Source organism: Diabrotica undecimpunctata, chromosome 3 (assembly GCF_040954645.1).
Source record: "Diabrotica undecimpunctata isolate CICGRU chromosome 3, icDiaUnde3, whole genome shotgun sequence".
Taxonomy (NCBI): Eukaryota; Metazoa; Arthropoda; class Insecta; order Coleoptera; family Chrysomelidae; genus Diabrotica; species Diabrotica undecimpunctata.
Window position 1 is genome coordinate 57,046,702 of NC_092805.1, and position 12,978 is coordinate 57,059,679.

Sequence of the window (12,978 nt, forward strand, 5' to 3'; positions counted from 1 at the left end):
CATTTTACTTAGATTTTTAAAGTATTTAGCTTTTATCAGGTCTTAATACTGTTCTGAAGCTATTTACTTATGGCATCTTAATGCAATTATTTTTGGTAATAAGCCACAATTTAAGTTAAAAATAAAATTATTTTTGACGTGACAGCATCCTTGTTTAAGTCCTTTGGCTATCACAAACCCTTTGTATATCTCTTAGCCTATCTTTATCTTACTCCTGTTGTTTTTGTAGAGGTCTTGATTAAAGTTACATTGATATTTATTTTTTCTAAAACTGCCCATAGTTTTGGTTATGGTACACTGTCGTATACTTTCCGAAGATCTATGTATAGGAGGTGTATTGGTTGGTTTCGTACCGTTTTTTTTTTCATTAGTTGGGTAATTGTAAAGAGATGGTGAATAGTCGATCTATCTGCTCTGAATCCAGCCTGTTCTTCGGCCTCCATATCACTGTATTCTTCCTCTATTCTGTTTTTTATTACTTGTCCGTAAACTCTTGATATAGTGCCTAGTACTGATATTCTTCGGTAAACGTCATAATATTTTTTTAGCTCCCTTTTATGTATGGTTGATATAACTGTTCTAAGTTCTCCATTTATATATTTTGATACATGCTGGTTAGCTGCCTGTATAGTTTGTGGGTTACGTACTAGTAGTTCTGGTGGGATATTACCTGGACTCTGAAAGATAGCTTGCTTAACTTCATCTACAGGTGTAGTCAATTTCCGATCTTTGTTTTTGTGTGAGTCTGTTCTGTGATCGTGTGAAAATTCAGCTACTGATCCACAAAAATTAAAACTCAAAAAATTAATTAATGTTGGTAAACGACACGTACAAGAGTATCACAGGTAAGCTGTTAATTATTGAAAGAGAGCTGGTAAGGTATAACATTAATATCTCTGGACTAGCTGAAACGCATTGGATAGGATCACCAAATAATTTAATTTTAAATAAGCTAAATGTCAGCAAAAGTGTTTCCAGCAAAGTCCATCTGTTACACTTAAAATACTTTGGACATGTTATGAGAGTAGACACAGAAAACATAGAAAGACATATTATAAAAGGAAAGGTAGAATGCCGACGACCATGAGGAAGATCCTCAACAAGTTGGATCGACCAAATTACAGGAATATGCAAAAGACCATTTGCATGAGTTAAAAGAAATGACTAGAGACAGAGACTAGAGATCTTTGTAGACGGACAATACACGACATCAAGATGACCACTACACTCCTTCTGGGGGACAGGACTGAAGATAGAGAAAAAGAGGAAGTGAGAGAGTTCTGTATTCATCAAAAAACTTTTAAATATTGTTCCCATATTTCTTTTTGTTTTTAGGGTATAATTCTATGACGTTGTTTTTATTTGTCACAACGGATAAATGTTTAGGTTTCCATAGTCAGTCACTTCTTTGACTTTTACGTATATCTGTCTTCTATAAATGTTTTATTTGTAACTCTTCTACCTCTTTACAATACTTTCTTCTCTGAGTTTAAATTAGTAAATTATACCTATCTACAATATTATTACCAAATATATTGATACATCTGATGGGATCATTCTAGATGTCAAAATAGACTTATGCTTATTAATTGTTTTCTTTGATCTTTGAAAATATTAATATAATTAAAAACGATAGTTTGTAAATTATACATTACAGAAAAAAAAAATGAAAAGATGGTTTAAAACAAACCAACCCTTAACATACTATATTAAGGTCCTATGCTATATATTAAGGTCCCAAATGTCAAGTAAATTTTGCACTTCACTTAAAACTCCAATTCTCTACTTCTACGTAAATATTACAGGAGAGTTTTTTAATTTGCCTAATTTTATAACTCAGCTTAAATCACCTGTATCCACTTCTTTTTTAGAGCACGTTCAAAAAAGGCCATCAAATTTAATTCTTCCCCCTTCAACATTAAAAATCCAACGTTTTCGTTCTAACGACCCTTAAATTTCCATTATCCAGTTCAAACACTCTGTGACGTTGTTATGTTCATGTAAGGGACTATCTAATAGTTTGGTGCATTGGGGCTATAAAGGGTGATCATTATCTAAAAAAGAGGAATATCAAAATTCGTAAAAAGCATGCAAAATGTTGTAGAATAAAAATTACACCAATTCGCTAGTTGGAACTTTTAACTGTTATGTAACAAAAAAGCTGACTTGATTTTTGTGAAAATATAAACACTAAGTTCAAATTATTTTTTATTTTAATATAGATTCAAACTGTAAAAAACAATAAGGTATATTTAGGTACAGTTACTGTAAGGTTGATTCTGATTTAAAAAAAGTTAATCAAACATTTCTTACTTGGTTATATAATATAGATTCTATATAGATCATTATTTTTAATAGTATGAATCTTTATTTGTGACCAAATGGTATATTTAAAAGTTTTTTGCTAATTTTGTGATTATAAGTCTCTGAAAATGTCACTATTACATTATAATTCTAATTATTTTGTATTGTAATTATATTATACGGAAACATTATATAAATGTAAATTTTGTATACCAGCGAAAACTATACCAGTTGGAGACAAACTTAAATCTGCTCTTTGTAATAGTATGTAACCTTTGGACTTCGAAATGTCCCACGTGCAACTACTAGGTGGTGTGATAAATAACCTCCTTTGAAATAATAAATATGTTTTTCCATAAAATTATTTTATTTTATGGAACTTTGAACAGCCAACTCCTTTATGCCGTCTCGAGCTATGGCTATGAGCCATCTCTTCAGATTTAAGAATATATAATAATCGGAGGACGCCAAATAAGGAGAATAAGCTGGATGAGAAAGCAATTCGCAGCCCATCTTATGAATTTTTGACACTGTCATGGCATTCTTTTGCATTGTCGTGCAGAAACACTTAGTTCTTTTGCATATGGGTCCATTTTTCACTAATTTCCTATTGATAGTTTTACCTTTTTCAAGATAGTCAAATAAAACTATGTCTTTGCATACCCTAAATAGTGACCATAACCTTTCCAATCAATTGAGTCACTCTTAGCTGCTTCGGAGCATTTTTTCCAGCTTCAGTCTACATCTGTGCATTCATTATGTTTTTTGGTGTGTCGATTCAGATTTCATCAGAGGTTCCCCATCGACGCAAAAGTCCGACTTATTTCTCTTCATAAGATCCAAACACTGCTAAAAAGTGGTCACACGATCATGTTTTTGGTCAATGGTTAGCAAATGCGGCACTCAACGAGAGGCTCATTTATTAAGCAGAATAAAAATATAACTAGTGCTCTCTTTATCAATTCTTGTTGCCTTTGCCAATTCACGCACCTTTAATTTACGATCAGCTAAAACAATTTCATGAAATTTCTTTGCTCATTCGGTGTAACTGTACCCTACTGTAGTTCATCAAATGAAGATAAATGGCCATTAAAAAATTTTGATCACACGAAACCACAATTTTGACAATGCAGTCCGAAACACCATTAGTCCCATAATGTTTATCCAGGTTTTCTTTTGTTTTGTTTTTCATTTTAATTCCCAAATAATAATGTTTAGTGAGAGATCATGAATCGTTTTTATCTATAAGCGTCATTTTTCAAAAAATGGGAAATGTATGCTGCTGTCTCCGCCCGGCTAGCGGGGATAAGAGTACTACCGGAACCAGATATCCCAGCAGCTTCTAAGAGGCGACCAATGAGAAGGAATGAGAGGTGTAGAGCCGCCGTTTGAGGTGTCGGGTTTGTAGAAACGCAGCGTTACGATCACCGGTCTACACTCATAGTATCCAAGAGCTACGACCCTTATACGTTCTTTCACCATCCAGGGCGTAGGACTGCACGTACCCACTATTGGAGATTTAAGAGTGGTAGAGAAGTGCTCCTCGGCAGCTACCTGTCTACGTTGCTAAGTCGAGTTTCTCTTAGAGAAAGGGGTAGTAATAACGGACGAGAGCTCGTAAGGCAACACAGATACTACGGGGAGATGCTTCGTGCAACGCGCCGCCCTCAAACGGTGTCAGATTTGTAGGAGTTTGTAGCTAGCTAAAGGTCATATGGCGAATGGCTAGGTGGACCTGGATCCCGCTGATCTTGTACATCAAAGGTATACACGAATTATTTCATGTATGCTGCTGTGAAAAATATACTAATGGCTGCATTACACTAAAATTTGACATGTGTACCTAAAAAAGCTTAAACTTTCTAGAACTATTATTTTTGATCGAAATGAGATCGCAGCACCCTATTCTGCGAATGAAGATATTTATATCCATCTCATTTGATAATAGGATATGTAAGAAACAACGCACAAAATTCTTTAAAATTTATGAAAATTGCTGTTTCCTCTTGAGTTTTTCTATACGTAAACAGATTCTACTGCATTCTACTAAGGAGTTTGTAAGAGAATTTGATTAATTAATTATAATGTGTGCAATATTTTAACTTTTTCTATTTTATTTCCCCGTTGTTTCAAAACTATTAATAATAGGCTTTAATGAGGCTTCAAAGAAAAGGCGCTGTTTTTCACGCCCACTAATTTTATTATACATTTAAAATAAGTCAATCGATTTTGGCTTGCTGGATAAAAGAAAAGATTTCCGGATACCGCTTCTTTTTACCGCGAGAACAGCGAACACTTTTAAATCATCTTGAGTTAAGAGTTCCAAATGACCTTGAATATTTGATTTGTACATTTATGGGACCGGAATTGCATGTGCTTGATTTTCCTTAGTTTACTTAGTCAACCGTCTAGGGCAAGTAATATTTAAGAAGTTATTTCACTTAAAAAGTTTGTGAGTGTTCGGATAAATTTCGAATAAGCTGTATACATATGCATCTGTAAGTAAAAAACGTTTTAATTACCTTTCCTCTATTGAACTTGCCTAGTGTTTTTCCAATGGAAGGAAACTTTTCTTCCGTCTGAGACTTCTCCCTAGTATTTTTCCAATCTGGAGAAAGTACCACTTTATTAAAACAGTTTATAAACAATGTAAAATGAAATTTAGGAAGTGCATAAAGTTTAAAATAAGTCTCTATTAAGACTTTTCTTTTAGACAAAACGTTAAAATAAACGTATTTTAAACTAAAATTCTGGTTAGTTCCCAATAAAAATAGTAAATAATATTAAAATCACAAGAAAATAGATTCCGAAAAATACTTTTCCATAAAAGGTATGTAAGGATATTAGAAGGGATTAAATCACAATTGATTGCAATGAAAATTACATCCGTAAATAATTTTCAAAAATTTATATAAATTAAGAAATTATATACAATTTTATTTTCACGGCAAATAATTATGGTCCATTCCCATATAAATACAATATTTAGCTTAAACATTTAACAAGAAAACACTTTCAGACCCTCTTTAATACGGGTAAGTCCAATTCAGGTTTGATATGTACTTAGCACGCAATGTTAACAATAATACACGGTGTGCCAATGAAAATTTGTACCCCCTAAAATATTTCTTGCAATTTTAAACTTGTGCTGAAGACAGCACCACCCTTCAAATTTTAAAATGAAATGAACAAGCAAATAACATAATCTGCAAGGGGATTTCAATTTCTTACACAGCCGTGTTCAGTTTTTTAAATCAATCGTTAAGTTATCGAGAAATTGCGTTTTAAAGTTTCAAATTTTATGTATTTCTCGAAATCACCTCCATTAACTTCCATGCACTAATAAAACCTTGATTCAAATTCAGATTACATTTCTCAAGAACTTTATTCTCCAGCATTCGGCAATAATTCTTTGTCGCAGTTTTTGTGTATTTTCGGTTGAGTGTCGTAAATGGTTGACTTCAGACAATGCTAGAAGAAAAAATCTAAGAAATTGAAGCCTGTAGTTCTAGCTGCAGTAGAAGCACCTTTTCTACCAATCTGTCGTGCAGAAAAACCTGAGGCAGTGAACTATCTAATTATCTGATGCTCTAATCGAAAATCGTCGTTTTCTAACACTTTGCTAATGCAGGTTAATATCATTAAAAGAGGGCGAAAATATGGTCTCATAAAATTCTGGCCCAAACAATGAGTTTTTAAAAGTGTTGAGTATAAGTTTCCCTAAAACAATCGATTAGTATCACTTTAATAATGACAGATATGAGTCCTTACTTCTCCATTTAACATAAAAATGCACACGTTCTAAAAATAGAGATTGTAAAGCTTTGGAGAACCCTGGCACTTTTCTTACAAGTGGTTTCAGTTAAATTGGCTGAAACTTTACAGATAGCTGGCTTTGGCCATGCTGATCAAAAGTTCTTACCGCTCCAAGACCCAGAAATCAATTTTATTGGTTTTTAGTCAATTTGAATAATACATATTCGTATAATATATATGTAGGGTGTTAGTACAAATAAGTACAACAAACGTGAGAAAGTGACTCTGTATAAAAAAATAGTGACAGTTTGCTATATAAACGTATGTGCAAATGCTTCGTTTTCCGAGATATGCAAACTGGTTGAGATATGCAAATGAACTTTGATGAGATTTATGAGGTAGTTATTGCGCATTTTTTTCACACAATTAAGAATTTTATATTCACCCTTTGCGGGCATACGGTAATGGTTTCAATTTTTTTAAAGAAAAAAATGATACGCCATTGAGATATTTCAAATAGAAATAATTTTCAAATTCTTCGTTTAATTTGTGACAAAAAAATCTATTTTCTTTTATGCAATAAAGAATAAAACATCTTAACGCGTGTTTTTTATTTTCTTTAATACATTCTCAAGAACTATCTAATTCAATAACATTAAACCAGAAAAGTAACTGAAAGTACCTCTAAGTAATCACATTTTAAATGGGCGCAAAGCTTAATTAAAATGATCTCCCTGAAACGTAACACAAGATTCAAATCTTAGCCTCATTGGTTGTCATATTTATACAACTAGAATTTCTTATTAAATTATGCAAAAGTGGTTTCTGTTAAATTCACTGAAACTTTACAGAGAGGTAGCTTTGGTCATGCTGATCAAAAGTGATTAGTGCTCCAAGAACAAGAAATTAATTATTATTTCTGAGTTAGGGAGTTTCTAAGTGTCGGTGTATATTCTATTTATCAAAATTATGAATTTGGTAACGTACCATGCCTCACATTTAACATAAGGCATCCGAATCTCTTGTGGAGATATGTTTATATAGCAAACTGTCATTATTTTTTCATGCAGAATCAAGCACTGAAGTTTGGTTTATTTACTAACACCCTGTATACTATACAAATATGTATTATTCAAATGGACTAAAAACCGACACTTTAAACCTCTATGTCAGAAACAAATGATTTCTGACTCTGAAACCACTTTTACATAACAAAAATCTTTTGGGTTATCGATCAGTTGTTGGGTAAATTTTTTTATTTTAAACAATAAGCCTACACCTAATCTCCAAGATTAATCAGCATTTTTTCTTTTTAACCCCTAATTTTCCTAAGATTGTTTGTAAACTAGATGCCACCTGGTCCATCCTAGCATTTTTTTGGCATGAAATGTGCACTTCTTTGTAGTGGCTATACAGCACAGCACTGACTCTGCTGTTCACTAACTGCTCACGTTCTTGTTGTAGCTACAATGTACAACACTATCTAAGCCATGCGCAACTTCACTCATTACACAAACTCGAACAATTTAGTCCTCTTGAGCCTTCGCATCTGGGGTTGGTTGACAATAAGCTGAAATACTTCATGGTTGGGATGCTTATGGAGCCTCTCTTCATGTCTTCTGGAGACTTTCTTAATTTTATTTGGAATAGATTCGACTTTAAGGTCTCTACGTAGATCGTCATTTCGAACATACCAAGAAGCACCTACAATATTCCTTAATATTCGGTTCTGGAGCGTTTCTAAATTTCTATACCTGCTTTTTTTTGTATAGCCCCATAATTGTATAGTCTAATTTATTTTCGATTTCACTTCTAACACCACTGTAATGTTTTTATTAATTCTAATTTATTGTTCTTATTTTAATTTACTAAAACACGATAATTTATATCAATTGATTAAACCATTGTACAACAATTTATTTGACTAATTACATAATTTATCTATCGGACGTTACAATTTGAACACGAGCGCGAGCTTCTTTTTTGACTAACTGTTCTTTAAAAACTTTCGTTTTTATATAAAAAGCACCGTTATCTCGTCGAAGGATGTCGACCTGACCCTTGGCGAAAAAATCTAGAAGGTCACGCCATACTGGTTTTATTCAGCCTAGGGAGACCCGTCGATCTTCTTACTAGAAAATACTCGAATGAATAAGCATATTAGTAATAAAAATGTTTACCGTTCTGAGTCATACGACACGTCACCATCTATCGTAACAGTGTCAATAAGGCCTAATTGTTCCTAAAAGTTCCTAAAGTAAAATTTCGACCTAATCTTGTAGAAGACTATTACAAAGCTCTGTTAAATTTATAATAATATTTTATTTATTTACTTATAGTTAGGTCAGTTAAGGTGTTATATTAGAAATATTTGTTTTAATTTTAAAAAACTAATAAAATCTTTTAAAAATGTTCACTTGAACTTCGTTTTAATTTCATGGGATATGATGTGAAAATCATCTTAATCTAACAAAATTGTAACTGGCAGTGAAAACCATGTTCGATTAAATATTTATGAAAATGTAACTTTACAAGGTTCTATGTTCATTTATGACTTGTCAGTTCTAGATTTAATTGAAGTTATATCTCTAATATTTGTATAGCTAATACTTTAGAAGAATAAAAATTATTCCGCATCGATATTAATAATTTTACAGTTCATAATTGGTTACGCAAACTTTAGCCTTTGTTTTCTCAAAATGGTTGACTGTCCAGATCTTCTTCTTTTGGCGTCATAACCCCGGATGGGTCTTTTCCTGTCTGGCTATGTCCTTCCATTCAGATCTCTCTTGTGCCCTTCTTCTCCATTGTCTTATGTTCATTGTTTTCAGGTCGTCTTCCACGTCATCCAACCATCTCGTTCAGGGCCTTCCTTTTTTTCGCCTTCCTATGGGCTTCCATTGTAACATTTTCTTTATTGTTTTTGCGTCGTTTTGTTTCTGCACATGTCCCAGCCATGACAGTCTTTGACTTTTCACAAATCTTACAATGTCATAACCTTCATTTAACTCATTAAGCTCGTCTGACTGTCCAGATACAACTTTATTATTCTAAGGGGACGATTTATCTTTAATTTTATTTATTTTTTTTTGTATATATTCACGTAATATTTTAATAATCTAAATTTCTCAAATCAATATAAGCTAAAGTTAGCACTTCAAAAAGCTTTATAAAGTATTTATTAAAGTGAATTCTGTAGGTAACTTCACAAAGAAATAAAAAATCCGAGACATACAGATATCCACTTCCAGTGGGTGTTAAATTAAAGAAACCCTGTAGTAAAAGCGAATCCATAAAAAAGCGTCTATCGTCGGAAAAATGAAAGCAAGCTTGAATTGTCGATATCGGCGAGGAAGTTATTATACAGGGTTTTATATTTTAGACTTACTAATATGTAATAATAATTGATAAGCAGTAAAGATTAAAATAGTGTTTTAAAATAACTTTATCGTTAAAAATGTCGTAAACTAGGTGTACTTTACAGCAATTTTTTACTGTTAAGTATAAATCCATATGTTTCAACCATAATAGATTTTTAAGAGAAAGCTCTTAAAAATAATTTTCTGCCATTTATAAAGAACCCATAGAATGATTGATAAAATTTTACTAATATAAAAAATTACAGAGAAAATAGAATATTAGAACACTTTTCAAACACTAATATTAGAAGAAATACTTTTTGGAAGAAGTCATATTTTTTTATCGTCTCCTGCATATTTATCGGCCACTGAACCACTGTTCAGCTTTGCTTAGAGTTTGCTCTGCCACTGTGAGAAGTGTTTCTAATGTGTTTTTCCCAGAACAGCGCATTTGAGTCATCAACGAAATTTACAAGGTTTGAGGAACCATTAACCACCGCGTTTGGAAGGTCGTTTATATAGACTAAAAAGAGAAAAGGACCCAAGACACTCTCCTGTGGTATGACTAATTTTAAATTGATTGGTTCAGAGTAAACCGTACATCCCTATTTGTCCAAGCATACTTTTCGTGACCTATCTGTGAGAAATGATTTTATCCATTTTAATACCTGTCCCTGTATTCCATAACGATGTAATTTTTGTAATAAGAAAACATGATCTAGTCTATTGAAAGCCTTAGATAGGTCTAAACAAAGACCTAGTGTTTTCACATTTACCTCTAGTTTTTCTAAAATTTTTGATATAAAATCATAGGTAACTGCCTTAACAAATCTCACTGCGAGAAAACCATGCTGCGAACTACGAAATAAGTTGTTTGTTGTTATTGTCGCTTTTTCGAATATTTTTAAGAATGATGAAAGAAAGCTTATTGGTCTATAGTTCTCGATATTTAGTAATGTCACATTTTTTATTTAGTGGCTTGACAATTGCCAGTTTTAAACTGAAGGAAGCATTAACTATACAAGAAAGAGGAAGAGAAATCTCTCATGAAAGAACTTTAATTATTATTAATATTTTATCATAACCAGAGCTATGCTTATTATTTCTTCTCATATATATTCCTTTCTCTGAAACGGGAGTTAGAAACGTGTAATGATTATTTTATTCCATATAAACTTGAAAATTTTTTACATGCTTTATTTTCTATATAGTTTCCGCCGCTGCATTTGCCATAAATTGATTTATTTCGTCAGAAAGCACCTGAGGGTCATCCTCTAAATAAAAATTACCTTGATTTTTGGAGTTACCCTTAATCTCTTTTAACAATTGCCAAGCCATTTTAGTTTTATTTTCGCTATTTTCAATTCGTTCTTTATAACAACTTTTTCGAGACTAAGTGAGTAAAGAAATTGTATTTGCGTTTTTCTGTCCTGTAAGTATCTTTATATTTAATAATATTACTAGGCAGTCTAAATAAAACATCAAGCCTAGATTTACAATTTTTATATCATTATTTTGAAAGTACTTTTATGATTTTTTTTATTTGCAGTATTTATCTCTTAGTAGGAAACATTGTATAAAATTTTCTGAACTATATTCATGAAAGCGATTATCTACCTCTTATGTCTCAAAAACAGATACCCAGTTTACATTACCCAACGTAAATTTAAAAAAATCTTTATTCCCAATGCTAAATATTCGTGTCTTATTATATATTTGACTATTTATTTAATTCAAATTTTACCTTTTGAGCAGTATAATCAGATGTATGAGAGTTGAATACAACACAATCAAATATGTCAAGATTTGTCAAAATATTACCTATACAGGATTTTTGTTACCTTGTATGCGTGTATAGTCTTTGATGGAAGGTTTAATATCAAAAGAATTTAAAATTGTTTTTGAGTTTGACCACCTCGTACCCCCAAGCAGCATGTTTAAGTTAAAGTCTCCAGACAGAAAAATGATGGAGTCCTTGTCAACTAAATCACAAAATATTTGGTCTAATTTGTTTATTAAAAGTTGTGGGTCTTCTGTTCGGTAGATGGATAGGATAACAATCTTCTTTTTATCAGTTTGCACCTCTGCAGCTCAAGCACCGATCTTTCTGATAAACGAGAGATATCTTCCCGGGCTTTTGCAATAAACGTTTCTTTGATGTATATCGCACTGCCACCATGCTCCTGTGAGCTGTTACTACAATATGAAGAGATCAGTTTAAAATTCCTTCACATTATAGTACCTCGGATGTTGTTCTGCTTTACAGTGCTCAGTTAAACAAAGGCAAATGGGCAACGTACAGGTACCAAAACATGGCGATCACATCGAAACTAGCTTCACTTTTCGAAGGTTTATTAAATGAGTGTTACCTGTCCTCTCTCTTTTCTTGTCTAAGAACTGCTTGATTTTCTTGCTTTAGTTGGCAGCACAGCACAAAGTGGCTGTTCTGTGACTGTGTCAACTGACCTTGTCTTTTATATCCCTGTCCCTGTCACATCATTTCCTTCTTAATAGTTGGATTGTTATTCTTATTCTTGGGTTTTGCGGCATTTTTTACCTCCATGGAATTTTTTAGTTACTTTTTCTCTAGGCTAATTTTTGCTTCTTAACTCACAAATTGGTTTATTTGGCAAATAAATAATAGCATTTTCCATGCCATCGCACTCTTTAACGTTAGTTAGAATCACAAAAAACTCACACGCGTCATCTAAAATTTGAAGTTTTCCAGCCCAATCTCGTGCCATGCACGATTTATGGAACACTTTTCCAAGCTATAAGCGGTCCCTAGACGGTCAATATTATTGTCAATATTTTCTTCTTCTTCCTACATTTTTAAAAGCTTCTCTGTCTTTTGCAACGTGGAATAATTCGTCTACAGTCATGTTTGTCCAGTCTCGAATATTTCGCAGCCATGACTTCCTCTTTCTACCTATTCCTTTTTTGCCATCGACTCTACCCTGCATGATTACCTGCAGAAGACTATATTTATTATTTCTTAGTATGTGTCCAAGGTATACAGTCTTGCGTACTTTTATCGTCAATATTTTGGACAATAATTTATATTGTACAATATATTGATCGTCTGTAGATCACATTGAATGATTGTGCAATACATTGTGTCAATCAACATGACTTTGATTTTTATTGAGCAATATTGTAAATATTGCGGCGTCTGTGAGTAATATTGCGCAATATTGGTTCAGTTTCGTTTTAACACTCTTGTTGTAAACATTGCGGTACGGCAAAAAATATGTCTGCAAAAAATTACCGGCTTTGTGGAAGATTAAAGATTATGGTACTGAAATTTAAAAAAATAACAGTACGATCAATTGCTCCAAAAATACAGAGAATATTATCAAGATGCTGATAAGTTGCAGTTAGTGAAAAAATTCAATTCGTTGCTCTAACTTTAGAAAGGAATTACATCGTATAAGGGACTCTAAAAAAGCGGTGTAAGGGAAGACTATGTTATTCAACCAACATTATGGTATTTTAGCGAAATGCAGTTTCTCGTGGGTCAGGACAAACCTAGTGCTTCAAAAAGTACTATACAGGAAGG

At 32.6% G+C, this 12,978-nt stretch overlaps 1 protein-coding gene across 1 annotated transcript; it reads right to left on the minus strand.

Annotated features, from left to right (window-relative positions):
• Positions 1-287: 287 nt before the first annotated feature.
• Positions 288-10,757, minus strand: LOC140435802 (uncharacterized). Its single transcript, XM_072524519.1, has 2 exons — positions 10,709-10,757; positions 288-772 (listed from the first exon to the last, which is right to left on the minus strand). Exons 1-2 carry the CDS (start codon positions 10,755-10,757, stop codon positions 288-290), a joined length of 534 nt encoding a protein of 177 aa, XP_072380620.1.
• Between the last annotated feature and the right edge of the window lie 2,221 nt (positions 10,758-12,978).

Bases quoted from the DNA above. Each gene is read 5' to 3' on its own strand.
- LOC140435802 (XM_072524519.1), bottom strand. From the start codon at position 10,757: ATGGCTTGGCAATTGTTAAAAGAGATTAAGGGTAACTCCAAAAATCAA. The intron at 773-10,708 runs GTAATTTTTATT...GTGGATCAGTAG, and splicing joins GGGTAACTCCAAAAATCAAG to CTGAATTTTCACACGATCAC.